At 39.5% G+C, this 27,547-nt stretch overlaps 1 protein-coding gene across 2 annotated transcripts in view; it reads right to left on the bottom strand.

Annotated features, from left to right (window-relative positions):
* The window catches only part of DOCK2 (dedicator of cytokinesis 2), a 2,042,522-nt gene that overhangs the window by 1,510,289 nt on the left and 504,686 nt on the right, over positions 1-27,547 (bottom strand). For both annotated transcript variants that reach the window (XM_078653374.1, XM_078653373.1), the window contains exons 12-13: positions 21,456-21,532; positions 2,193-2,318 (exon numbers count right to left, since the gene is read on the bottom strand). In XM_078653374.1, coding sequence (XP_078509500.1) covers positions 2,193-2,318; positions 21,456-21,532 — 203 coding nt within the window. The remainder of the gene's footprint in view (positions 1-2,192; positions 2,319-21,455; positions 21,533-27,547) is intronic.

The raw sequence follows: 27,547 nt of genomic DNA on the forward strand, positions 1-27,547 counted from the left end.
GGGTGGGGTTTAGTTTTAAGGGCGGCGAGTGGGGGGCTGGGGTTGGGGTATTTTATAAGGCTGAGGGCTGGGATTTAGGGCTCAGGACACGGGGCCAGGGGTCAGGGTAGTTTTTAAGATGTGGGGACCAAGATTTAGGGCTCAGGGGTTGTGACAGTTTTAAGGGCTGGTGCAGTTTTGGGGCTCAGGGTAGGGGAGATGGGGTTACAGTTGTATTTAGGTCTCACCTACACAGCGCGCATGCGCTGCATAGGAGGGGATCTCTTGGAATCGTACCACTTTTTTGGCCAAAAACGTGCACGCTTTGCATTGCTTTCTATTGCAGCACGTGCATGTTTGGTGTTTCCCTTGCAGGAGCGAGCTTTGGCGCCATCTGTATGTAATTATCTTGCAAAAAGATGGTGCCCCTGTTCGCTCCCACAAGGGAAACACTGTGTTCGTAGACGCTTGTCGTTTCCTTGCTGCGCTTGTTATCACTTGCTCTTCGGACCCCATTTTTGTCACTAGCTTTTTTCACCCCATTTTTCTTGTCACCCACGTTACCGCTCTCTGTTTAATGGGATGCTTTGTATGGCATAGTTAGAAAACTGAACTGCTTTTTGGCTTTTCTTTCCCTTTCCTTCGACCCTCACTGCTGATTTTGTAGCTCGCTCTTTTCCTTTTCCTTCCCCTTTTTCTCGGTGCGCTACAGCATTCTCATTTCCTCCCTTTTCCACCTCTTTTTTTTCTCCTCTTCTTCTCTTTCCCTTGTTGTCTCTCCACTCCCTGCTCTTTCTACTTCATAATGTCCTTTTTATCCTTTCCTCCCCGCAACTCCATCGGGTTTGCGTTTCATAATCGCCGGTCTCATTTCCCCTCCTCGCTCACTTTTCTCGCACTTCGATTTCTAAGTCTTCCCTTACTCTTCCACAGACACTTTTCTTAGACACCCGCTCGCCTTTCTTTCGTTTCCACAGTCCCCCTTTATTCCCTTTTTCCTGTTGCTAGTTTCCACTTTTTGGGTGTAAATGTAGCAACATTGTTTGTCATAAACCTATTTAGATCCAAAAAAACAGGTCCTTGTTTCATCATTGATAATATTTAGATTTTTTTAATGATCTGAATGGTGAATTTAGATATTCATATTACATAATATATGGGTACAATCTATTTCCTTAATGGTGTATCTCTTCCACATTATTAGTTGAATGTTTCTGTAATAGATACATAGTTGCATGTTGCACATAATTGCACTCCATGATACAATCCACTCCACCCTCGCAACAAGGGGAACCAGGGGATGGACACCGAGACGACGATAAATGTTGATATGCTGGGTCGGCTGCTGAGAATCTAGTGATAATCCATTGGTATGTGATAAGGCCTTGACCAGGGAGAAATAATGTGCACTTTATGTTGTGTCTATGCAATGTGTATATATGGGGGATACTTTTAAATATTGATGTAACCTGTGAAAGTTTAAGTTGTTGTTTAAACAAATATGGTGATCTACAAATTATATATTACTAAATGTAATGACGACATGGTAAAGTGTGAAAGGAAAAAGAACAAGCATTAGCATAGCCAATAGGTCTCACCTTTGAGACCGTACAAGTGTTTAGCCATGCAACAGTTGATGTTGTTGCACCAGGGATATTGTGCTGCATAACTAAATACTTATAAGGTCCCAAAGGCGAGACCTATTGTCTATGCCAATGCTTGTTAAGATATGGCGTTGAGTTTTAGCTCTCAGAGCAGGGAGGAGGGACAGTTTTCAGTGCTGGGTGAATGCTTTTTAACTATGTATTCCTTTACCAATCAAGCCTTTACAACAAAATTCTGAGGTAAATTCATGTGTGGTAAAGGAATGTGTTGTTAAAAGGCATTCCTTGTTGGGACTGCGTTGTTGAGCACAAATGGTTTAGCCATGTGCGCTTCTGTCATACAACCGCAATATACTGACCTTAATGCAACTAGCAGTAAGGTAAATACATTGGTAAAGCCTTCACAGTGCTTTGTGTTTTTTTCCACCCACAGAGCAGTAGATCAGGTCCATGAGTGAAACTGCCATGTGTCGCTTTCTGTATGGCAATTTCGCTTACATGAATTCATTAGCTACAATAAACCCAAAAAATGTACCACAGCAGTCAACGTTAGGAAAACAAATGCGCATCTCTCTCATGTTAATTGATACAGTGTAATTTACTTCTTACCTGGCATTATAATCTCAGGGAATCCTAGCTTTCTCGCTACAACCGTCGTCCTATCTACAAGATGAGGATAGTTCTTTCGGATTTGCACAGCGTCTCCAACAAGCATTTTCATTGTAACCCAAAGACCTGAAAAATGAGTTTAGGGAAATATGTTTAAAGTTATTTTTGTGGTGACTACATAATTAGTCCATCAAACCTTTCCCATTACCATCTCTGTTGGTACATTTTCATCTAGCGGTGGAACCTCAAATGACCTCAAAAATTGTTTAGGCATAACTTTTCTGCAGTGGGGACATGCACAGAGGCATGCCCTTTTCAACATGTGTTGGTCCATCCTTCCCAGTTTCATTATTCTACTGAGCACTGACTAAGGCAATAGGTCTGTCTTTTTTTAAGCGAAAATATTTTTCATTGATTTGCATGTGATTGTGTAAGTTGTTGTGTGGATAGTTTACAAGGAGAACACAGGAAAATGCCAATGGTTGGATAAAAGAGTGAGTGCATTGACTAAAGAATGAATGAGTGTCTTAGTGCATGATGAATGTTGGATGAATGGGTGAGGATATGCATTGAGGATTGGGTCAGTGGGTGCTTGGATGTTGAAATGGTGAGTGAGTGGATGTGCAAATTTATGGATGATGAACCAAGGGCAAGTCCTTTCAACCATTCTTCTCCCTATCTGAATAGCCAACCACCAACTCATATATATCTCTATCAACTGACATATTCATCCATCTGTTCAACTTTCTATCCTTCTACAACCCAGAGCTAGATCTCGAACCTTCCATTAAATCACCCTCATCTATGTATTCATCTTATACAGTAGTTCATTATCAATCCAACCACTGTAATGTAGTGTGTGATAGTATGCCTTAAAAAGTGTTGGTTGTCGTGTTCCTCTGTGCCTGTGGTTTTGTCTTTTTTAGGGCCAGAGGTGTGATTGTGTGCACAATCGTATGTATGTTTTTGGGCTTGTGTGCATTAGTGGCTTTATGTCTGTTGGTCTGTGTAACTGCATAAATGAATAAATGCTTGAGGGTTTTGCTATGCCTCTGCATGTGAATATTCAAATCGGCTGTGTGTGTTTGTGGGTGCATGTGCACAGACATCTGTGTGTTTTTATATTATCTATGTGAACAAGTGTTTGAAGGGGTGTTTTTGTATGTGAATGTGTGCTTGTACATCTGTTCTTCTGTGTGTACCTTTATCTACATCTATCCTGATCTATGGGTGTTTTCATGGTCTGGCTTGACAGCACAGCTGTCAGCACACAATTATGTGAGTATCACCAGAAATGGGCCTTGGCTCTGCCCACATATTGGAAGCCAGGAGTACATCTTTTAATTGGGCGGAAGTTGTGTACTTCTACAAAAAAAAGTGCTTGACTTCCACTAGCTGTGGTGATTTTGTTTAATTATTCAGCTGGCTAAGCTTGAAATTTCAGGAGCACACACATGACATTGTAATGCCGGAAACGTGTCTTAGATAACAAGATAATGTATGGTGTTTGTCCTTCTTTGGCAGAAACATAAATGGGAGGACAGTAGTCATTAAGGTACATAGATTTTTAGGTCTGGCTTGGCAGTGCAACTATGACCTACACCAATATTATCCCCCTGGGCCAAAACAAAGCATTTTTACTCAATGTTCAATCGTTGATGGAATTTGGTCTCCAATCTGATAATTTCACCTTACTTAGAGACATTAACTTTAATTTACAATCCTCAACCGACAAAGACACCCAAGCTCTCTTAGAGATGGCATCAGAACTAGGTCTCAAACAAGTTGTTGGTGATCCTACTCACCTAGCCCGTCACACCCTTGATGGGCTTTTTTCAAATAATCTTGCCATCACAAATCTCAAAAATCTTCCTTTTAGCTATTCAGATCACTGAGCCATAATTTTGTATAATAATCTACCCTCCTTCTCGACAAGCCCTTACTAAGTCAATTAAAACTGTCGGTAGCAGAGCATGGCATAAATAGACACTGCAGCATTATCTCATCATCTTGCACAGAGTCAGCCCCCCCATCACATCGAATAAACACAGAGGAGAACCTTCAGCCCCTTGGGTTTCAGAAGCTCTAAGACAGGAAAAACAAGCCTGAAGGAGGCAAGAAAGATGCTGGTGCAAACATTACGACAATACTGATAAACAGCTTTATAAAGTGGCACTAGCCAAGTATAAAACCCTTCTCATCAATGAAAAAAACTTTAATATACTCAAACGATTGAGAACGCTTCCAATCCATGGCTGAATAAATATCAATGCAGAACTATCTAATTTCATTATTGATAACCATCAGTTGGACCCCAGTCAGTTTGGGTTTAGAGACTACAGAAGACCACTGTAAAAACCACTGAAGAAATAAGAACCTCACTGGATAATGGGGGGTCAGATGCCCTCATTTTATTGGACCTATTCGCAGCATTCGACACTGTGGACCATTTGCTTCTGGTCCACCGTCTGAAAGCTATAGGAGTTAAAGATAAGGTCCTTGCACTACTGTCATCCTTTCTTTCTGGAATAACTCAAACTCTGAACTGGGTCATTTCAAATCCTTACCTTTCACACTGCCTGTGGGGTCCTCCAGGGCTCCTCGCTGAGCCCAACCCTATTTAATATATATGTCTCTGAATTGGCCTCCTTGATTAAAAGCTTCAAATTAAGTCTCACCTCCTATACTGCTGACACCCAGTTGGTAGTATCACCAGTGGATAAAGATGCCTTTTGCTCTTCAAGATTACACAACTGTATGGTTGCTTAAGACTCAATCCATATAAAACTGAGGTTATACTCTTCTGCAATCTCTTCCCTGGATGGTCTCCTGCTTGGTGGCCCGACAGCCTGGGCCCGCCTCCTTTACCTATGACGAAATCTAAAAACCTGGACTTCATTATTGACGATGAGCTCAAATATGAAGCCCAAGTATCCAAGGTAGTCTCTGCTTCATTCCACATAAATAGAATGTTAAGAAAATAATATTCCTTCATTCCTAACAATACCAGGAAAACTGTGGTCTCAACATTAGTCCTTTCAAAACTAGACTATTGCAATGGACTGTTTATGAACCTTCAGGAAAAACTGGTTAGGAAACCTCAGTCTATTCAAAATGCAGCAGCAAGATTGATCTTGAATATTCCCAAATTCCACTTGATCTCTTCTGATATTCAAAAACTCCACTGGCTCACGGTTCAAAATCGAATCAAATTCAAAGCACTCTGTGTGGCCCACAAAGCACTGCACAAGGTAGGGATGGAATTTCTATGTAAGCATTTTAACTGGTACACGCCAAACCGACATCTTCAGTTGGACGGAGACAGAATGGTTGCCACCGCTAGATTCAGGAAAGCAAACTGGGAGGGAAGGAGCTTTGCCAATAGTACCGCCAGGCTTTGGAATACTCTTCCTCTACATCTTAGGGCCATCTCCTCCCTGCTCGGCTTCAGAAAAGAGCTAAAGACATGGTTATTTAACAACTAGCGCTCCCTGTCTCAGCATGTCAATGTGCAGCAAGTGCCAAGACACCCATGGGTAGACGTGCGCTATATAAGTCTTTTTAGCATAACATAACATATTATTCTACTTCCACACAAATACATACGCTATTTACTTGTAATGCTTCACATTACCAAAAAACATTTCTATAAAGACAGACCCATTGACATTGCCAATGCTTGTTTTATTCTTGCAGTTGACACACGACAATGCCTAATTTACCCAGTCTCTCCTCACGCCTTGCTACTGATATAATCAGGGAAACCATGGAAAGAGAGAGAGGCATGCAGGGACACGCCATCTTGCATCATATAATAATGGGTAGCTTTTTATACTCAACAAGTGTTACTTTCCTCTTTCCTATCAAAAACATATAATGTGCAGGTTTGAGGGCATATACCTGTTTGGATCAGGTCAGAAGCAGCTGGTGTTCACAAATGTTTCATTTGTTTTTACATGTGCAAGGAATACAAATAATTCAAAATTTCTCGCCGAGCACTCAACAAGTAATGTAATTGAATTTATAATTATATCACAGAAATAACAGTTCCAATTCAATCCAATTCACAAACTAAACACCAAGGTCTTCGTGATGCTTTCAATCCATCAATCAAGCACACGGGTTCGGAATGTTGATCCTTTTATTTTCAAATCAAAAGGACACACGCTGCAGCCAACACGTGTTTCGTTGCGGCAATATCAAATGCCAACTCAACTTCGTCAGGGCTGCAAGCCAAAACGATAAAAATATATATAATATAGATCACCATCAACACTATTGTGGATGGATCGGACACCGGAGGCCAGGTAAGTGAAGAAAGGCAGGATTTATTCAAGTTTAGAACAAAGTACATAACCTCCTGCCTCAGCAACCGCCTAGTTAGAATGGGGGGAATCTGGAACCAAGTGCATGCAATGCATGATTCCAGATCCCACGTTCCACGGCTCAAGGCAGGGCGACATAGAATACAACATATCCTCTCTTCTTAATGAACAAAGAACAAACCATGTAGTTATGAGCAATGACAGTACATTGTAGGGTGGAAACACACTGGATGAGCGTGCACATAACTAATACAATGAAGGCAAACAATAACAAGAAAGAAGAATAATTAATACATTACAAAATCATACACCTGTAATATAACGTGTGTAAAAATCAATCAAGAAGAACAATCAGAAGAAACAAAGAGAAATGTGAGATATGATTAATACAACACAAAGTTATCGTACTTCTTGGGGGTACTACGCTGTCTTAAGGAGCGAGGATCTTTTTGTGCAGGCATACTGACTCGTTCATCAACTCGTCCAGACCCACTAGGGATGATATTGGGAATGACAACGGCTCCGGAACCATTGGAACAGGAAGCACTCTCAGAACCAGACACAGCATCAGCTACCTTGCAACTAGAGGTGTCCTTGGCAACACCACCACTCCCTTTCGCATATAGAGCAATTCTTCTGAAGTTCCAATTCTGGCCATTCTCAAGAATAACATGCAACTTGTGCACCTCTTTGACTTTAAGAGGTTCTGAAAACTTGTTCACCCCGGACTCCTTCCTACCCAACTTTATTTTGACATAGTCACCAACATCGACTCTACCAATTTTCCCTTTGAAGCAACATCCGTCATTCATGGGGTTGATAGTAGGGTATTCAAACTCTTGAGACTTAAGTTCTAACAACCACTGAGGGACCATCTTAGTCTTGGGAACTCTACCTCTCATGCTTTCAAAGGGAACTCTATTAGTCACACTATGAACAGTGGTATTATAGGACCAAACAGCTTCTTCCACAGCACTACGAACATTGCGTTGACTTTGCACAGCCAGTTGAATGACACCTTTGATTAGTCTGTTCATGCGCTCCACAATGCCGTTCCCCTGTGGATTGTATAAGGAGGTATGCATGTGTCTAATGCCGTGGTTGGATAGAAAAATCTGCATGGAGGAAGATGTCAATTGTGTACCGTTGTCTGTCAACAATATACAGGGAAAACTTTCTTTCATAAAAACAGACCTAAGGTACCCAATCACACTTTCAGTGGTTATGTTTTTCATGAATTCAACACACAACCATCGTGAACACACATCCACTAAAACAGTCGCAAACCGACAATCAGCAGACAAGTAGTCCATGGGACCAATAAAGTCCAAACAAACTTTGCTCCAAGGCAAATCTTCACAGCTGGAGATGGACCCTAAGGGACGTGAATGCATCTTTAATCTCTTTTCACTCTCTTTGCACATCAGGCAGTTCTCAACCCAACGCCTTACATCATCATCTAGACCTGGCCACCAAAAGTTAGTCTTGAGACGTTTACTAGTCATGTTTTGACCGAGGTGACCTTCATGGGCTAGAGTAAACAACCTTTTTTTTTAGGGGATTGGGAGGAACAAACCGTTCACCTCGCAAGACAAAATCGTCAGAACTACCTACACTGAGCTCCTCCTGCACTTGTACAAATCTTCGTAAAGAAGGTTTAATGTCACCTTCACGTTTCCACCCCAGGCGAATGGCGATGACCAGTTCTGCAAAATCTGAATCGGCTAAAACAGCTCGATGCCACTCCTCTCTAGAGATGGAATTAAATCCATTTTGAACAAGCATCATTGAATCCAACAACCAAACACACAGTCTCATCATCAAAGTCATAGCACTCTTCACAATCAACAGGGAGGCGAGACAAGCAATCCGCTTGGACATTCTTCCAACCAGAGATGTGCTGTAATGAAAAATCATACTCTTGTAACTTTGCAGCAAACCTCATGAGGCGAGGAGAACCTTTGCTGGGACCCCCGGGTGAAAGTATTTTGAGGAGGGGCTTGTGATCTGTTCTCAGTGAAAAGTGCGTGTATAGTCATGTGTTCCTTTGCTTAATGGCATATTATTCAGTTTTCTGATTTCTGTCAAATGCCCTTATATATTACTAAGTGTATCTTGTGATATATGTATATGTCAATATGAATTATTTGATCTGTTTTTGTCGTGTTTCAATAAAAAAAAAAAAAAAAAAAAGTGCGTGCCCCATACGTATGTACGAAAGTGCGACACACCCCAAACAGCAGCTAACGCCTCACGTTCTATAACTGCATAATTGCGTTCTGAAACCGTAAGGGTGCGTGAAGCGAAAGCCACCGTTTTCTCTGTGTCATACTTCCTCTGAGACAGGATAGCACCAATGCCATAAGCACTTGCATCAACAGTCACGAATGTATCTCTGCCCGGTTCAAATGTGGAAAGAATACCTGCATTGTCGTGGACCCCAGTCAAATTGCACACCTTTCTTGAGAAATTGTCTCAATGCCTCAGTTTGGTGAGAAAAAGTATGAACAAATTTGGAATAATACTCCACTAGCCCCAGAAATGATTTCAATTGCTCCTTGTTTGAGGGAAGGGGAGCACATCTGATGGCTTTTAATAAGTCCTCCTTGGGTTTGACACCTGAATGTGATATAGTGTATCCTAGATAATCTACTTCTGTTAACAGGAATTGGCACTTATCTTTTCTAAGGGTAAGGCCCGCATCAGAAAATATATGTAACACCTTGGCTAAATTATCGTTGTGTTCAGATTCACTAATCCCTGTTATCAATACATCATCCTGAAAATAATGTACTTGCTTTAAGTCTCTAAACAAGGAATGCATCATGCGCTGAAACACGCTGGCTGCAGAAGCCAACCCAAAGGGTAACCTTTTAAATTGGAATACTCCCTCAACTGTGACAAAGGCAGTAAGTTCCCTGGATTTAGGATGTAGAACTACTTGGTGGTACGCTGAGCGGAGATCTAGCTTACTAAAGAATTTTGCCTTGTCCATTAAAAGTACCATCTCAGAAATGTTAGGGAGCGGGAACTTATCCACTACAATATTCTGGTTGAGGGACCTAAGGTCCACACAAAAACGCAGTTTCCCATCTTTCTTTTTTGTGATAACAACAGGCGAAAGCCATTCTGAAACTTCTACAGGCTCTATAATATCCTGCTTTTGCATGTCATCCAACATATCCTTCACCTCCTTACGAATGGCAATGGGAATTCTCCTGAGAGCGTGTCTTACAGGAGAGGCATCTTTCTTAAGCTTTATAACATGCATGTAACCATCCAACTTGCCTAAATCTGTGCGAAAAACATCAGCAAACTTATCTAAAATGACATCAATACTGTGGAATTCATCAATAACTAAGACACTCTCTGCTGAACGCGGGTCTAAAATAATGTGTAAATCGTACTGTTGTATCCAGCCTAAAATTGCCGGACCGTCATCTGAAATGTATACCTTACCATAAGAACATCTGCCTTTAAATTCAATAGAGGCATCCATAACGCCCATAATGTTGATAACTTGTCCACTGTACCCTTTCGGAATGATGTCACTCACATGAAGTGTCACGTCGGGCCAGTGTTTTTTGAATAAAGACATAGGAAATATGGAGTGCATAGATCCCGGATCAACAAGTAACGTTATGGTAACCCCATTTACAACAAAATTGGCTTTTGGCCTCTGAAGACCAACGCAAAGGCATGTTCCCACATCATCACAACCTTCAATGCATAAAGACATTTCATTAGGAACATAGTCATCATCAACAAAAGCAACCTTATTAATAGAAGGTGACCTGCAAGCCTTGCTAATATGGCCCTTCCTTCCACATTTCATACAGGTTTTGTCTCTGGCAAAACAACCTGCAAAATCAGCTGCGTGAGCCATGCTACCGCAGCGAAAGCAACCCATGAATGTACTTTTCCCAACCGAAACAGTATTTCTGTTTCTCTGTCTAAAATTCGAGAACTTGGGTTTAACATCACTTGAAACGAAGTTTTTAGGCTTGACATCCGTGGAAGTGAGACTCTTATCCACTTTGTTCACGACATAGATGGAGTCATCCTTCTTTACTTCCAAACTGTGCATTTCTTCCATGCATTTGTCGGATTCTTCTACCACCTTTGCAATTGCTATGGCTTTCATTAAGTTTGGATTTTTTGCAGCCCAAAGTTTTTGTTGCATCCTTTTGTTTTTGCATTGGACGATTAATTGATCCCTGATCATCTGATCGGTCATGGGCCCAAAATCACACTTCAGCGAAAGTTCCCTAAGTCGTGTAACCATTTGGTCGACAGATTCTTTGTCCTTTTGAGGCATAGTATAAAATGTATGTCTCTGCATGACAATGTTCACCTTCTTTCCGAAGTACTTCTCGAGTCTCATTTTCGCTTCCATATACGGATTATCAACTAGTTCACCATCTGCACCACGTAATTCAGGTAAAAACTTGAATGCATGTTGACTTCCCTTGCCTAGAGAGTTTAGTAGGATTGCTTTTTTTAGAGACAAGGGAAATCTAAGGCCATCAATGGCTTCAAGGTAATTTTCAAAGACACCAATCCATTCTTCCCATTCTATTATAGGTGTATCTCCTTCGGCCAGAAATGGGGGCGGTGGTGCAATGGTGGAATTTGCTGTCGTGGCCATATTAATAAGAATTTGTAAGGTAATCAATGCGGGATTAGGCTGAGGCAGGAATAGTTAGAGGTTCAATAGATAAGCTGGCAGGTCAATATAATGTAAGGATTGTGATGACTTGTTCCTTGTAAGCAAAAGGAAATATTTGAATACAATTTCTTTTTTTTTTTTATTTAATTTCCTATATATTTTTTTTTTTAAATAGTAAATGTTTTGACACTCTCAAAAACTAAACGTGAATACTGGTGATCAAAGTATTCTGCGGTGTGTCTTTTAACTTCCAGTTGCCATTGGAATGGTTCAAATTAAGAATTTCGACGTGGTTGGCAAGAAAAGTACACGTCGTGGTTGGCAAATGAAAGTTGTCGGAAATGGCCGCCGTGCGTGCAGTCAAGAGACGTGGAGACGTGATGACGTGGTGCGCGCGCGACCAAGGAGCCACAGCTCGAGTAAAGGTGCGCGCGATGTCTCGTGATGCCTAGCAACGAGGGCTCGAGGAAGGTCGCAACGGACCGTTGACTGGCAAAATTTATTTCTTTTCTCGAGAAACAGAAAAATAAGGGCAGACTCACGGCACCATCTGGACAGCAGCGAGGAGGTTCAGGGATGAGCGCCGAGTCGCAGAAGGAGTCACCAAAGCAATCTTGAGTTCAGCGCCAGCCGCAGGGAAAACGCGATGGCAGAGGGCGATAGCAGGTAACAGGAGGCGGGGTTCGCAGGATCGTCGCCAAAATATTGTGGATGGATCGGACACCGGAGGCCAGGTAAGTGAAGAAAGGCAGGATTTATTCAAGTTTAGAACAAAGTACATAACCTCCTGCCTCAGCAACCGCCTAGTTAGAATGGGGGGAATCTGGAAACAAGTGCATGCAATGCATGATTCCAGATCCCACGTTCCACGGCTCGAGGCAGGGCGACATAGAATACAACAAACACCAAATTAGTCACAACGTAAAGAACAGTTCAGAAAAGATTTATCATTTGCAATAAGATATAATCACCACCTAAGTGCCGTAAAGACAAAGAACCCTCAATAAGTGACACATAGGAACATAATTAGTATAACTATCTCGTGAATCCCGGTGTTCATCATTATATTAGACAAAACACTCAGATTTAAAGCCAATTTCATAGTAATTCAATTGATTAATACCTTTGTAAAGTATATCTTGCTAATCAAAAGTTGAGATCATAAAAAGAAACCGAATCTGAAATGATATAAGGGAGCCTTAAGCCATTGACCCCGCAACTCACGTCCAGCAGAAAAAGGGACATTACATTCACTGCTACAGATTAAAGTAACCACTGACTAAAAGTATAATAACTACAGTAACAAACGTTATCCGTCTGCCTATCAATATAAAATTATCATTAAAGTTTAAAGGGAAGCGTATTACCTAGTTTGGTTTTCAGTATGCGATTTCCAGATTCAAAATCAGTAGTTCGTTAATCCAAAATTATTTCCAGTACCAGTATCTAAATAAAGAATAAACGTGTAAATATATATCTCCCTCGTTGTTAAATGCCCAATCCACCGTTCTTGCATACTTTTACTCACCCAATATCTGAGTGTAAGCCCGTCGTATTTGGGTTCAAGCACAGTCTGTCCGTGTTCGGGTGACTGGCGTGTACAGCGGCCGCCATATTGATTAAGTACACGAGGTTAGGTCTCCTCAAGTCGTAAAATTTAGATCAAATTATCGTTTTGAAGTGATCTTTATGCAATTAATTATAGAGACCCATAGGATAATTGTAAATTACAATTCCCCGACATAAAAACGGTTTTACGTAGTTTCATTTATATGTATCAGTCAACGAAACTAAAATTATGAAAAAGTTTTGTCTAGGGTAAGTAAATAAAAATTAGGCGTGCGGATGTAGTAATATGCTTATTAATGAAATTATGAGTCTCATTAAATTGCGTTATCGTCGCCATTTTGGAATGGGCAATCTATCGATGAAACGCAATATTATTATTTAAGTCACTATACGAATTGTAAGGTATCGAAGATTATCAATAATCAAAAAGTCATAAGAATATAGGTAATATATGCTTATTAATAAGTATACTGAGTATATCGACTTATTTTATAATATCGTCGCCATCTTGGAATAGGCAACGGGATAAAGTAAGAGCTTATTAGTGTAGTTGTGCAGTAAATTCCTGTAAGTAAAAAGACTATCTTTCTTATCAATTATGCACCTCTTCATAATTATTTAATCTCTTCTTTCTTTCAAAATGTAATGTGTCCCTTCTTTCCTAGGGCACAAGTTGCCGAGTCAGGACAGAAAGCACCCCCATCACTATACAGTATAGTATTACAGTCAGAATGGATAGGGGCATAACTAACGTATTTGAAGGGTCCATGTTTCTCCTATCATTCAAAAAATAGTATTCATACTTTAGACAAAGGATAAAAAGTTTAACATACATTAATTATTCAGAATAGAAAAACAGATTCAAAATATTATTATTCTCCTAAGAAATACTGTAATTCTGTATCCACATTAAGTCCCTCCTCTACTGCCCGAAGGACCATAATCCATTTTGCCTCTCTCCGTCTTAATTTCAGCAGTCTGTTGCCTCCCCTTCTATCCAAAGATACATGTTCAATGCCATGATATAGAAATTTATGATTTGCAGAATCATTCCTATGTTGAATCATATGTGAGGCAATAGGATACCTTGTATCTCCATTCTTCAAGGCACGATAATGTTCAACCATACGATCTTCAAGTCTTCTCACTGTGCTTCCTACATATATTTTTCCACATAGGCAGGCAATTACATAAATACCAAATGTTGTTTCACAATTGATAAAGTTATTAATACAAAAAATTCCTGTATTGTTGTATTCAAACGTCTGTACTTTTTTCATTGCCCACCAACATGAACTACAATTCCCACAGTGATAGAAACCTTTTTGTCGTATCCGTAGCCAATCACTTTGACTTGTAGTTGTTATCTGTATTGGGAAGCTAGGACTGACAAAGTTAGCGATTGTCATCCCTTTCCGATATGTCACACTCGGTCTTTCTGTTATAAAGGGTTTCAAATCTTTATCAGAACACAACATGTACCAGTATTTCCGCATGATATTATAAAGCTTGTGACTTCCCTTACCAAAATTTGTGATCATTCTCACTTTCTGATCTTTTTTAAGTCCATCATTCTTCATTTTGGGTTTCAATGTGACATCTCTTTGTAAATTCAGAACTTTATTAGTAGCTTTTCTGATCACATCTCTCGAATAACCTCTATTTCTGAATCTATTCTCCATATCCTGAATGTTAGTATAGAAATCCACATCCTTGGAGCAGTTCCTCCTTGCTCTAATCATTTCCCCATAGGGGATAGAGTTAATTTGACTTTTTGGGTGGCAGCTGTCTGCTCGTAATAGGGCATTACAACTGGTCTCTTTGCGAAACATACGACTACATAGTCTGTTATCTTCTACAAAAAGTTGAATATCCAGAAAATTCAATTTATTTTTGTCATATTGAGTAGTGAATGTCATGTTTAAATTGTTCATGTTGAGGTAAATTAAAAAGGAATCTAACTCATCAGAAGTACCTCTCCAGAATAACAGGCAGTCATCAATGAATCTACCCCAATAATAAATGTGATCAATCCATTGTTGTCCCTTGGGGCCCCAAATCCACTCCGCCTCCAATCTCCCCATAAAGAGATTAGCGAAGGACGGAGCAAATTTGGACCCCATCGCCGTACCAAGTCTTTGTTTATACCAGGTAGACTCGAATAAAAAGTAATTGTTTTCCAGAATCATCCTTATCATTTCAAGTAGCATTGATGTGTGATCCAAATACTCAACCGGTCTGTTATTAAAAAAACTCTCAAATGCTTGAATACCCAATTCATGGTCTATATTGGAGTAAAGAGATACTACATCAAGTGAAACCATTATCATATCACTATCCCAGACTATGTCATTCATGATGTTAAGTACATGTTTAGTATCATCAATATGGGAAGGTAGGTTCTGGACAAATGGTCTTAAATATGAATCCACAAATTGTGAGAGTCTCTCTGTGGGCCCACCAATGCCCGATATTATCGGTCTCCCTGGGGGGTTCTGTCGGTTTTTATGGATTTTAGGTAAACAGTACATACAAGGTGCCCTTGGTGATTGTATTTTAAGATATAAATACTCATCATAATCTAGTAAACCACTGTCATACCATTCTTTAAGTCGTAAGTTAATTTTATTCTTAACCATTTCCAGAGGGTTGTTACTTATCTTCTCATAGTATTTACTATCGCCTAGTTGCGATAACACTTCATCGTTATAGTCTTTGCGATTCATGACAATGATGTTGCCACCCTTATCAGCACTACGTATAATAAGATCTGGGTTGTCTGTCAGGATTCAAAGAGAAATCAAAGTGGACACCTCAGCTATCAGCTGGTAATGTAGTAGACACTTTTTATAAATCTGTGACCATGGAAATTGACAACATAATAAAAAAAGAGAAACATCATAAAAAGAAAATATTATCAGACAACTTAAAAATAGATGAGAGGGAGGCATTACGAAAACTGACAGACAACCCAGATCTTATTATACGTAGTGCTGATAAGGGTGGCAACATCATTGTCATGAATCACAAAGACTATAATGATGAAGTGTTATCGCAACTAGGCGATAGTAAATACTATGAGAAGATAAGTAACAACCCTCTGGAAATGGTTAAGAATAAAATTAACTTACGACTTAAAGAATGGTATGACAGTGGTTTACTAGATTATGATGAGTATTTATATCTTAAAATACAATCACCAAGGGCACCTTGTATGTACTGTTTACCTAAAATCCATAAAAACCGACAGAACCCCCCAGGGAGACCGATAATATCGGGCATTGGTGGGCCCACAGAGAGACTCTCACAATTTGCGGATTCATATTTAAGACCATTTGTCCAGAACCTACCTTCCCATATTGATGATACTAAACATGTACTTAACATCATGAATGACATAGTCTGGGATAGTGATATGATAATGGTTTCACTTGATGTAGTATCTCTTTACTCCAATATAGACCATGAATTGGGTATTCAAGCAATTGAGAGTTTTTTTAATAACAGACCAGTTGAGTATTTGGATCACACATCAATGCTACTTGAAATGATAAGGATGATTCTGGAAAACAATTACTTCTTATTCGAGTCTACCTGGTATAAACAAAGACTTGGTACGGCGATGGGGTCCAAATTTGCTCCGTCCTTCGCTAATCTCTTTATGGGGAGATTGGAGGCGGAGTGGATTTGGGGCCCCAAGGGACAACAATGGATTGATCACATTTATTATTGGGGTAGATTCATTGATGACTGCCTGTTATTCTGGAGAGGTACTTCTGATGAGTTAGATTCCTTTTTAATTTACCTCAACATGAACAATTTAAACATGACATTCAGTACTCAATATGACAAAAATAAATTGAATTTTCTGGATATTCAACTTTTTGTAGAAGATAACAGACTATGTAGTTGTATGTTTCGCTTAGAGACCAGTTGTAATGCCCTATTACGAGCAGACAGCTGCCACCCAAAAAGTCAAATTAACTCTATCCCCTATGGGGAAATGATTAGAGCAAGGAGGAACTGCTCCAAGGATGTGGATTTCTATACTAACATTCAGGATATGGAGAATAGATTCAGAAATAGAGGTTATTCGAGAGATGTGATCAGAAAAGCAACTAATAAAGTTCTGAATTTACAAAGAGATGTCACATTGAAACCCAAAATGAAGAATGATGGACTTAAAAAAGATCAGAAAGTGAGAATGATCACAAATTTTGGTAAGGAAAGTCACAAGCTTTATAATATCATGCGGAAATACTGGTACATGTTGTGTTCTGATAAAGATTTGAAACCCTTTATAACAGAAAGACCGAGTGTGACATATCGGAAAGGGATGACAATCGCTAACTTTGTCAGTCCTAGCTTCCCAAAACAGATAACAACTACAAGTCAAAGTGATTGGCTACGGATACGACAAAAAGGTTTCTATCACTGTGGGAATTGTAGTTCATGTTGGTGGGCAATGAAAAAAGTACAGACGTTTGAATACAACAATACAGGAATTTTTTGTATTAATAACTTTCTCAATTGTGAAACAACATTTGTTATTTATGTAATTGCCTGCCTATGTGGAAAAATATATGTAGGAAGCACAGTGAGAAGACTTAAAGATCGTTTGGTTGAACATTATCGTGCCTTGAAGAATGGAGATACAAGGTATCCTATTGCCTCACATATGATTCAACATAGGAATGATTCTGCAAATCATAAATTTCTATATCATGGCATTGAACATGTATCTTTGGATAGAAGGGGAGGCAACAGACTGCTGAAATTAAGACGGAGAGAGGCAAAATGGATTATGGTCCTTCGGGCAGTAGAGGAGGGACTTAATGTGGATACAGAATTACAGTATTTCTTAGGAGAATAATAATATTTTGAATCTGTTTTTCTATTCTGAATAATTAATGTATGTTAAACTTTTTATCCTTTGTCTAAAGTATGAATACTATTTTTTGAATGATAGGAGAAACATGGACCCTTCAAATACGTTAGTTATGCCCCTATCCATTCTGACTGTAATACTATACTGTATAGTGATGGGGGTGCTTTCTGTCCTGACTCGGCAACTTGTGCCCTAGGAAAGAAGGGACACATTACATTTTGAAAGAAAGAAGAGATTAAATAATTATGAAGAGGTGCATAATTGATAAGAAAGATAGTCTTTTTACTTACAGGAATTTACTGCACAACTACACTAATAAGCTCTTACTTTATCCCGTTGCCTATTCCAAGATGGCGACGATATTATAAAATAAGTCGATATACTCAGTATACTTATTAATAAGCATATATTACCTATATTCTTATGACTTTTTGATTATTGATAATCTTCGATACCTTACAATTCGTATAGTGACTTAAATAATAATATTGCGTTTCATCGATAGATTGCCCATTCCAAAATGGCGACGATAACGCAATTTAATGAGACTCATAATTTCATTAATAAGCATATTACTACATCCGCACGCCTAATTTTTATTTACTTACCCTAGACAAAACTTTTTCATAATTTTAGTTTCGTTGACTGATACATATAAATGAAACTACGTAAAACCGTTTTTATGTCGGGGAATTGTAATTTACAATTATCCTATGGGTCTCTATAATTAATTGCATAAAGATCACTTCAAAACGATAATTTGATCTAAATTTTACGACTTGAGGAGACCTAACCTCGTGTACTTAATCAACATGGCGGCCGCTGTACACGCCAGTCACCCGAACACGGACAGACTGTGCTTGAACCCAAATACGACGGGCTTACACTCAGATATTGGGTGAGTAAAAGTATGCAAGAACGGTGGATTGGGCACTTAACAACGAGGGAGATATATATTTACACGTTTATTCTTTATTTAGATACTGGTACTGGAAATAATTTTGGATTAACGAACTACTGATTTTGAATCTGGAAATCGCATACTGAAAACCAAACTAGGTAATACGCTTCCCTTTAAACTTTAATGATAATTTTATATTGATAGGCAGACGGATAACGTTTGTTACTGTAGTTATTATACTTTTAGTCAGTGGTTACTTTAATCTGTAGCAGTGAATGTAATGTCCCTTTTTCTGCTGGACGTGAGTTGCGGGGTCAATGGCTTAAGGCTCCCTTATATCATTTCAGATTCGGTTTCTTTTTATGATCTCAACTTTTGATTAGCAAGATATACTTTACAAAGGTATTTATCAATTGAATTACTATGAAATTGGCTTTAAATCTGAGTGTTTTGTCTAATATAATGATGAACACCGGGATTCACGAGATAGTTATACTAATTATGTTCCTATGTGTCACTTATTGAGGGTTCTTTGTCTTTACGGCACTTAGGTGGTGATTATACCTTATTGCAAATGATAAATCTTTTCTGAACTGTTCTTTACGTTGTGACTAATTTGGTGTTGATGGTGATCTATATTATATATATTTTTATCGTTTTGGCTTGCAGCCCTGACGAAGTTGAGTTGGCATTTGATATTGCCGCAACGAAACACGTGTTGGCTGCAGCGTGTGTCCTTTTGATTTGAAAATAAAAGGATCAACATTCCGAACCCGTGTGCTTGATTGATGGATTGAAAGCATCACGAAGACCTTGGTGTTTAGTTTGTGAATTGGATTGAATTGGAACTGTTATTTCTGTGATATAATTATAAATTCAATTACATTACTTGTTGAGTGCTCGGCGAGAAATTTTGAACTGTTTTCATCCAGAGCTTGCTTTGGTAATCTTGGGGGAGTGAGGTAACCTTCCCTATCTTGCCTAGAGTACCTGAATCGATTTATGTTTTCTGTAAAATTGCCTAAATATTGTGCAGTGCGCCCTCTGAACCTTGTTACCTATTCTGTTGTTAATACAAATAATTCTATGTCATGTGAGGCATCATGCCATCCAAGATTTTTTAACCCCTTCACTGGGGGGCTGTTTCCTCCGCTGTGCTGGGGGGTGAGGGGGCGCGCCCAGTGCCCCGGTGCTCATAACGAGCTCAGCTCATCATGAGCCACGGCGCTCCGGTGCTCATGTCGAGCTCAGCTCATCATGACCGCACCCGTTTAATGGAACGCTCAGCACAGCAGGGGAATCAGCTCAGCGTGCGAGCGTTCCATTAAACGGGCGCGATCAGCTCGTCATGAGCACCGGAGCGCCATGGCTCATGACGAGCTGAGCACGTCATGAGCACAGGAGGGGTTAAATTTGCATTTTTCTTTCAGAGTATGATTTTTAAAAATGCTGTAGCCTAAAACAGGATCAAAGCCACTCAAAGTGCTAAGCAAGGCATGGATCTGCTTTGGCGCTATGTATATGTCTTCCCACCAGATCCCTTCGCAGACACATAGGTTTCTGTGCTTCTCCCTCAATGTTACAAAATGACCTTCTGCTCCTCATCCAATTGACGTCAAAGGATACTTGTGTTTGCCTTGTGGTAATCCATGAAATGGATGAGTAGATCATCCAGTCTGGAATTTTTGTACATGCAGACATGCATTTATAGTATGAAAACAAAACGAAAACTAAACCAATGGGAAGTAAAAACTATGAATGCATAAGCTTATAATGCCGGACATGTGACAACTTGCTCTAAGATCTTCTAAAACTGTATTAGAGCGTAGCTAACTATACACCTAACGAACATCTGCTATTATAACATGATTTTGATGTCTGCTACTGTAGTCCCTTGTTCTGTCAGTCGGTGATGTCATAGTAGTTTATGGCCATTATAGCTGTCCATGTCCAAACCTATGTCAGTGACCATCCATCAAGCAAGTGGCAGGTTGACTTCTTTGAACAAGGTCCAATAAGAGAATGTAAGTTACTTGACTATGTACTGAGTGATAAGCTTCCTGACATTCACCAGGACAGTAAGGTTCTTTGTAGAGAGATCAAGGCGTAAAAAATGCTGGCTCCACAGAAATCATACAAGTTGTGCAAGATCGGAAGCATGGATAATGGGGGGGTCAGAGGCCCTCATTTTATGGGCAGGAGGGCTCCTCCAAGGATGAAGGATATGGTCTCTCTGAATTCCCTGAAGCAGGTAAAAGACCCACACTTGACAGAGCCAAAGTGGAGTCACTGGAATGACAGAACATCCTGGCTTGTCTGTCATATTGTGCAGAACCCTGAGAATTAAAGGTGACAGAAGAAGTGCCTAAAGGAACATCCCTTTCCCGTCCAACATTAGGTTCGCCCTAAAAATCATGGGCCCCCTGCACAGGTGGTGCTCTTGTTGCATCTGGGATAAGGTGGGGTTAGAATGCCCCTACCAAAGGCTCAGAGATGGAATCAATTACTTCTTTTTGGGTTCCCCACTCACATGGAGAGAGGAAACAACCATTAAGGCTTTGTCAGACTAGCAATAAAAGGCTGTATATAAATGCATATTCCCACTGGTTTACTGTCTGCCAGCAGAGCTGTTAGGAGTTGGTATGACCTTAATTTTTCACGCAGAAGAGGACAGTGATGCTATCTTTGTAAATCATCAACATTCTAGATCTTATCAGTGGTACAAAAATCCATGTTATAAAGAGTGCCTTTAGCTCCACAACATGTAAGTGGATGGATCAATCTGAACTTATGTCAAAAGAAACTGATTAGTAGTTAACTCCCATTGAGATCTAGAGTGTCATCACATCATTTGGATGAATAAGTGAACCAGCAATATATTATTTACCATAACAACCTTAGATAAACTTACCCTGGCCACCAGTATCTCCTCTGAGTGATGTCACTTTGTTCAGAAGAGTATGTAGGAAATCATTCTCAGCAGTAACACTGGAGGAAATGAAAACATTACTCTGCGTAAAGATATTGGATACATGTGTACTTGTTTCTGCATTTTGTATTTACAGTTTCAGGACAAGAGATATTTGCTTTGTGTTAGATGCAGTTTCAGGACAAACGAAAACATATCACATTCTTAAAACATAATGTTGAAAAATGTTGATATCTAAATTTGGAAATGGATCTTGTAAGATAAATTTGCCTAAGAACACTGATTCATAACTATTTGTGTGCACATAAGTACAACTTAAGCGAACAAATAGCCAACTGTGGGAGTTATTCACAGATCCAGATTATTGTATTCAACATTGGTACACATATATTCTCACTGATATAACATTATACCATGGAGGAGTTCACCATTATGGCAACCGTTTTTATTGCCTAAGTTTAGTAGGAGGGCATTAGAGCATGATTCCAATGGAAACATACTGTTTTCACATCCAATTTACACATCTACCCTTATTGCCAAGAAACTCACTGAAATAACTGGAAAAGTCGACTTTGAAAGATGTCAATTTGTCACAATCTTAGAGGCCTATAAGAAGGGATTTATCTTTCAGAATGAAACATTTCTGGTAGAGGAAAAGAGAAAAAAGTTAAGGGCCATTTGCACTTTAACTGGAATAACTAAATAGCACATGTCTGCTGAAGGAAATCCTACCGTACAAGTATCAGCGGTACTTGTGGAGATCAATGATATTTCACAGATTTTGAAGAGGACTCTCTGTGCATATTTGCAAATTTAAAATAGATTTAAAACCTCCTACAATCATAGGATCAAACCAATGACAAGGAGAGTTCCCATTTTAAAAATACGCTTGTGAATCAGGCACTGGATGATGGACTATAGCTTTTGCCCTGGCACTGTGTCTTTATTGTATTTTAAAGTATGAAAGTTAGATTCAGCAGAAGGCAACAATCAATGTACCAAGACTAGTGTTCACAAAAAAAGGTATATCAAGGTAGCACAATGAAGAGGTCCTACCCAATTTATAACACCATATTTAGTTAGTGGAAGAAGCAGTTCAAAGACTATCTCCCATGAATCAACAAAATAGTATTTAGATGCACCTCTATGATGCTTAAGAAAGCAAGGGAGAATAATTAGGAGTAGGATGAATATCACTATTTAATCACAGCATTGTGAAACTATTGATTGGAAACCATACCAGTAATGTGTATGATTTAGCTTTGTCTTGTATATGTAGATTAAAACATTAAAGTAAGTCTGTTAAAAACATTGATGAATGATGATCAGTGTTGATATAAATCATCATAAGAGTTCATTGCCACATTGAAATAACTTGTCTGCTAGGGAGCTGTGCTAGTCTACTGCAAACTCCAAGTGTTTAAATCTGCAAAAGTGAGCATCATAAGATGAAGAGATATCCAAAGTTTCAAAGGGCCAAACTATCCAAATTTCCACACATCTTTGGGTATTACTAAACAATAACCGCCTGATTCATAAGGCTATTTCAATGTGCAAGTTAGGCGTAGACATGGAATAAGTCTGAAAATCTTCTTGCAAAAAAACCAGGAAATTCATTAAGTGAGTGTAGTTTCTTATGCATGGATGTCATTTAGTTATGTATTAATTCTGCTACTCTTGTATTTAAGTTTTTAAGTGTTTATTGCAAGTTCAGATAAAAGTGTCCATTGAATCACAAACTTACAAATCATTCAAATTATAATAATCAAAATATAATTAAAACACATAACAATATATGCAAATGAATTCACAAAGTGCATTCAGATGATTTAATTTAGGCACAGTAGCATCTTTTCATACCCCAATAAATATAATTGCTACAAAAAATATGTGAGAATACAGACAGACCACACTATAAAATAAAGGAAAAAGGGATTAACTTGTGCATGAGGATTTCAGGTTTTTCACCCTTACATACCACATTCTTTTGAGATATCGAGAAATCACAACCATAACCTGCATACTAGTGTCTGATTGACATATTTTGAGAGCAGAGCAGGACTGCCTGACTGCTGTTTATAATAAAAGTAGCTATGCTTATTTCTGCATACGGATCTTATAGGCACTACAAAAAAGAGAAAATATTTCTCAGTTTCATCTGCTGGACAGGGCTTACTTTCAGGCTCAGAATTTGATCACAAACTTTTATACACTGCCAAAGCTAATACCTTCATCCTAAACTTTATATATAGGCTTTGTACAGTCAGAGACAATGTACAATCTACGTGTTCCTCAAATCTGTATTCCCACATTAAAGTGACCCTCTTTGTGTGAAGTCAGAAATTTCTCAGATGCACAGTACTAGTATCTTTCCTTTATTAGATGGTAAAAACAATTGCTGATGCATGAGACATTATACCAGTATTCCCCAAGCCCGTGGCTAAATAATAGATCCTTTATATGTTTTAGCCAGGGATTTTTTGCTACCTGGGGATACGAAATTATGTCAGTAAGTCCTTCTCTGTATTTTATCAGCTTCGCTGTGGTCCAACATCTTATACAGAATAGAATGAGACCCAACTCAGCATAGTTTATAATTGATTTCGGGTCCATATCTATCTAGGCATTTTTAAGCCTCATCCTCAGGCGACTGGGCGGAAAAGAGCTCCAATATGGTGGAAGACACCACCATCCATATTAGGATGAATGCAGAGACGTGCCTTTCCATGGTGGCGTTGATGAAAAGGCATGCGGTTTCTCCCCTAAGGGGCCCGTTGCAGGCCCCCATGTTGTTCAGGGGGTGGGGGTGCACTCAGGGGTACCTATGATACCCCCTACATTGGCATGCACAAGGTGGCAGGCACCACGCGGTGCCTGTCACCTTGTACATGCCAATGCACAACGTGCATTTACAGCTTTATGGCGGGCGGTGCCAGGTTCTGAACTGGGATGGTGCAGTGAGCTAAAAAAACGGTGATGGATCAAGCCCTGATCTTTTGACTGGGTATGAGTGTTCTGTTTAACTCAGATGCTCTGTCCATCACCACCCCCTTTTCTGAATCGTGAGCACCGCCCGCCAGATTGTTGTGAATGGAGGATGCTGCCGCCACATTGGTGGTGGCATCCTAATGGCCACAGTGGGACTGCCCCATCCTCTGGCGGACGGTCCCTTTCACGGTTACGGAGGAGGGCAGACTTTGTCCGCCCGCCATCCTAATAGACCCCATAGTTTTCTGTCTCTGCGGACAACCGTAAACCTACTACTGCATTTTTCTCTTTAAGTTTGGTAGTTCTAAGAGTTTATGACTAAATTCTCAGAGCGCAATCATAAATGATTGAATTTAAAAACATATGTCTAAGTATTGTATTTGACTGCTCTCCAGATTTGCTCAATTTTGGAGCCTGGTCTGATATGTATGGTGTTCATTTACTCTTCGTCAGTGCTAAATTTATAAAATAATAAGTGTCATGGTCCTGACAAGGAGGCCACTGCAACCTGCACCACCCATCATCTCTGTCATTTCTGCCAAAACAACTACTAACCATCTCTCGTGCCTGCAAGTGTGACAGAGCAGATTATTCCAGGTCCCCCAAAGCTAAAATAATGACTGTTGAAGTAGGTGTTAGTAATTTGTTATGTATATTGTATTCATAAACAACCGTTGTGCTGCTCATCAAATTAGATGAGCATCGCTACCATGCAGCAGACTGTCCCAAGTGCAGTGTTGACAATTAAGTGCCGTTGCCGAGCACCGGAAACCGATTAGATACCGGCTTTGAAATACATCAAGCTCCGTGGCCCCACTCTCCATGGGTGGTGCAAACTGAGCAACAGGACGGCCACTAACATATCAAGCCCGTGGGGATGTGTCCAAGGTATCCGCAGCACTCGATAGCAAGTTAGCTTTTCCCCAAGAGCTTTAATAGGTATGGGCATGCAATTCCTGACTACTAATGCCCTGGAAGAAGTGAACTCACGAAACGCGTCGGCACCAGTCTGGTGCTTATAAATAACTCCACGTGCGCATGCCCATACCTATTAAAGCTCTTGGGGAAAAGCCAACTTGCTATCGAGTGCTGCTGATACCTTGGACACATCCCCACAAGCTTGATATGTTAGCGGCCGTCCTGCTGCTCAGTTTGCACCACCCACGGAGAGTGGGGCCACGGAGCTTGATGTATTTCAAAGCCCGCATGTGGAAAGCAAGTATGGATTTAGGGCATGCGTTAATGGAGGGGCTCATGAAGAACATTCACGAAGCATGGAATTAAAGCTGCATCCATCCAGGATTGAAATTGGACAATTTGTATTCCCAAGGCGACACGCACAATTATGAAGTAGCCTATCAGGGAACGTTATAATGCTGAATGAGGAACTCAAAAGCCCACAATGCAGCTTCCTGACTACTAATGCGCTGGAAGAAGTGAACTCACGAAACGCGTCGGCACCAGTCAGGTGCTTATAAATAACTCCACGTGCACATGCCCATACCTATTAAAGCTCTTCGGGAAAAGCTAACTTGCTATCGAGTGCTGCTGATGCCTTGGACACATCCCCACGAGCTTGATATGTTAGCGGCTGTCCTGCTGCTCAGTTTGCACCACCCACGGAGAGTGGGGCCACGGAGCTTTATGTATTTCAAAGCCCGCATGTGGAAAGCAAGTATGGATTTAGGTCATGCGTTAATGGAGGGGCTCATGCAGAACCTTCACGAAGCACGGAATTAAAGCTGCTTCCATCCAGGATTGAAATTGGACAATTTGTATTCCCAAGGCGAAACACACAATTATGAAATAGCCCATCAGGGAACGTGATAATGCCGAATGAGGAACTCAAATGCCCACAATGCAGCTTCCTGACTACTAATGCCCTGGAAGAAGTGAACTCACGAAACGCGTCGGCACTAGTCAGGTGCTTATAAATAACTCCACGTGCGCATGCCCTAAACTATTAAAGCTCTTGGGGAAAAGCTAACTTGCTATCGAGTGCTGCTGATACCTTGGACACATCCCCACAAGCTTGATAATTAACAACTGTATATTAGTTATACACAAATTAATGCTTACCATTTACCACTATAAACACCACAAGGCACACCTAAAATTAATTACACAATTACCATAATTGATCAACAATTAATTAATTAAATGTAATTAACAGCCAATTAGTAATTCATAAATTACAATTAAATTACTTCCCACCATTTATACCTTCAAACACAACACCCCCCAAAATTAATTACATAATTACCACAATTAATTATTAATTAAAATTCATTAACAACCAAATATTTATTAATGATTAATAAACACATGTACACATTTAACACTATAAAATATCAATAAAAAATATTATTAAATACAAATTAATCAATACATTTAAAATAATGTAATTACTTCCCACCCTATTCCCCTTTAAACCCACAACTTGCTACGGAACTAAAAGAGCAAAATTTATATTAAAAAAAAATCATAAATTTAAAAATAATTGAATTACTTCCCACCATATTCCCCTATAAACCCACAGAACTAAAAGATCAAAATTAAAATATATATTTTTTTTATAACTACTAAAAATGTAAAACATATATTAAAAATACACACAATTCTTATACACAAAAACATACATCACATGCATATAAAATATGCACTAACATTCATAACAGTAATAAAAAACGATATTTTTAACAACTATATTTTTGCAAACGATGTTAAACACTTTGATCTTTTTTAAATCGATATTACTTACCTGAATTCGATATCCCTAACCCCGATATTCTTGCTGTCGATAATTCTGACCAACAATGTTTCCAACTCGATATTTGTGCACCACGGCATTTTGTACTCAATATTCTGTCTCTAAACCATGTGGTATCTCAGGTTACTAATCCCTCAAGTGAAACTCTTGCAGTTGAGTATGCTGTGGATTTAGAGAACTTAGCTTTCTTTTCGTTGCAAGATTTGCTGATAGACATTAAAGCCCAAAAGAGGGTGAAAGCACCTGATCTATATAAGATCCCATCAGAACTTTTTCTGTCAGAACCCGAAGTTTGGGCAACGTATGTACACACGGT

This window comes from Lissotriton helveticus, chromosome 7 (genome assembly GCF_964261635.1).
Source record: "Lissotriton helveticus chromosome 7, aLisHel1.1, whole genome shotgun sequence".
NCBI classification, from domain to species: domain Eukaryota; kingdom Metazoa; phylum Chordata; class Amphibia; order Caudata; family Salamandridae; genus Lissotriton; species Lissotriton helveticus.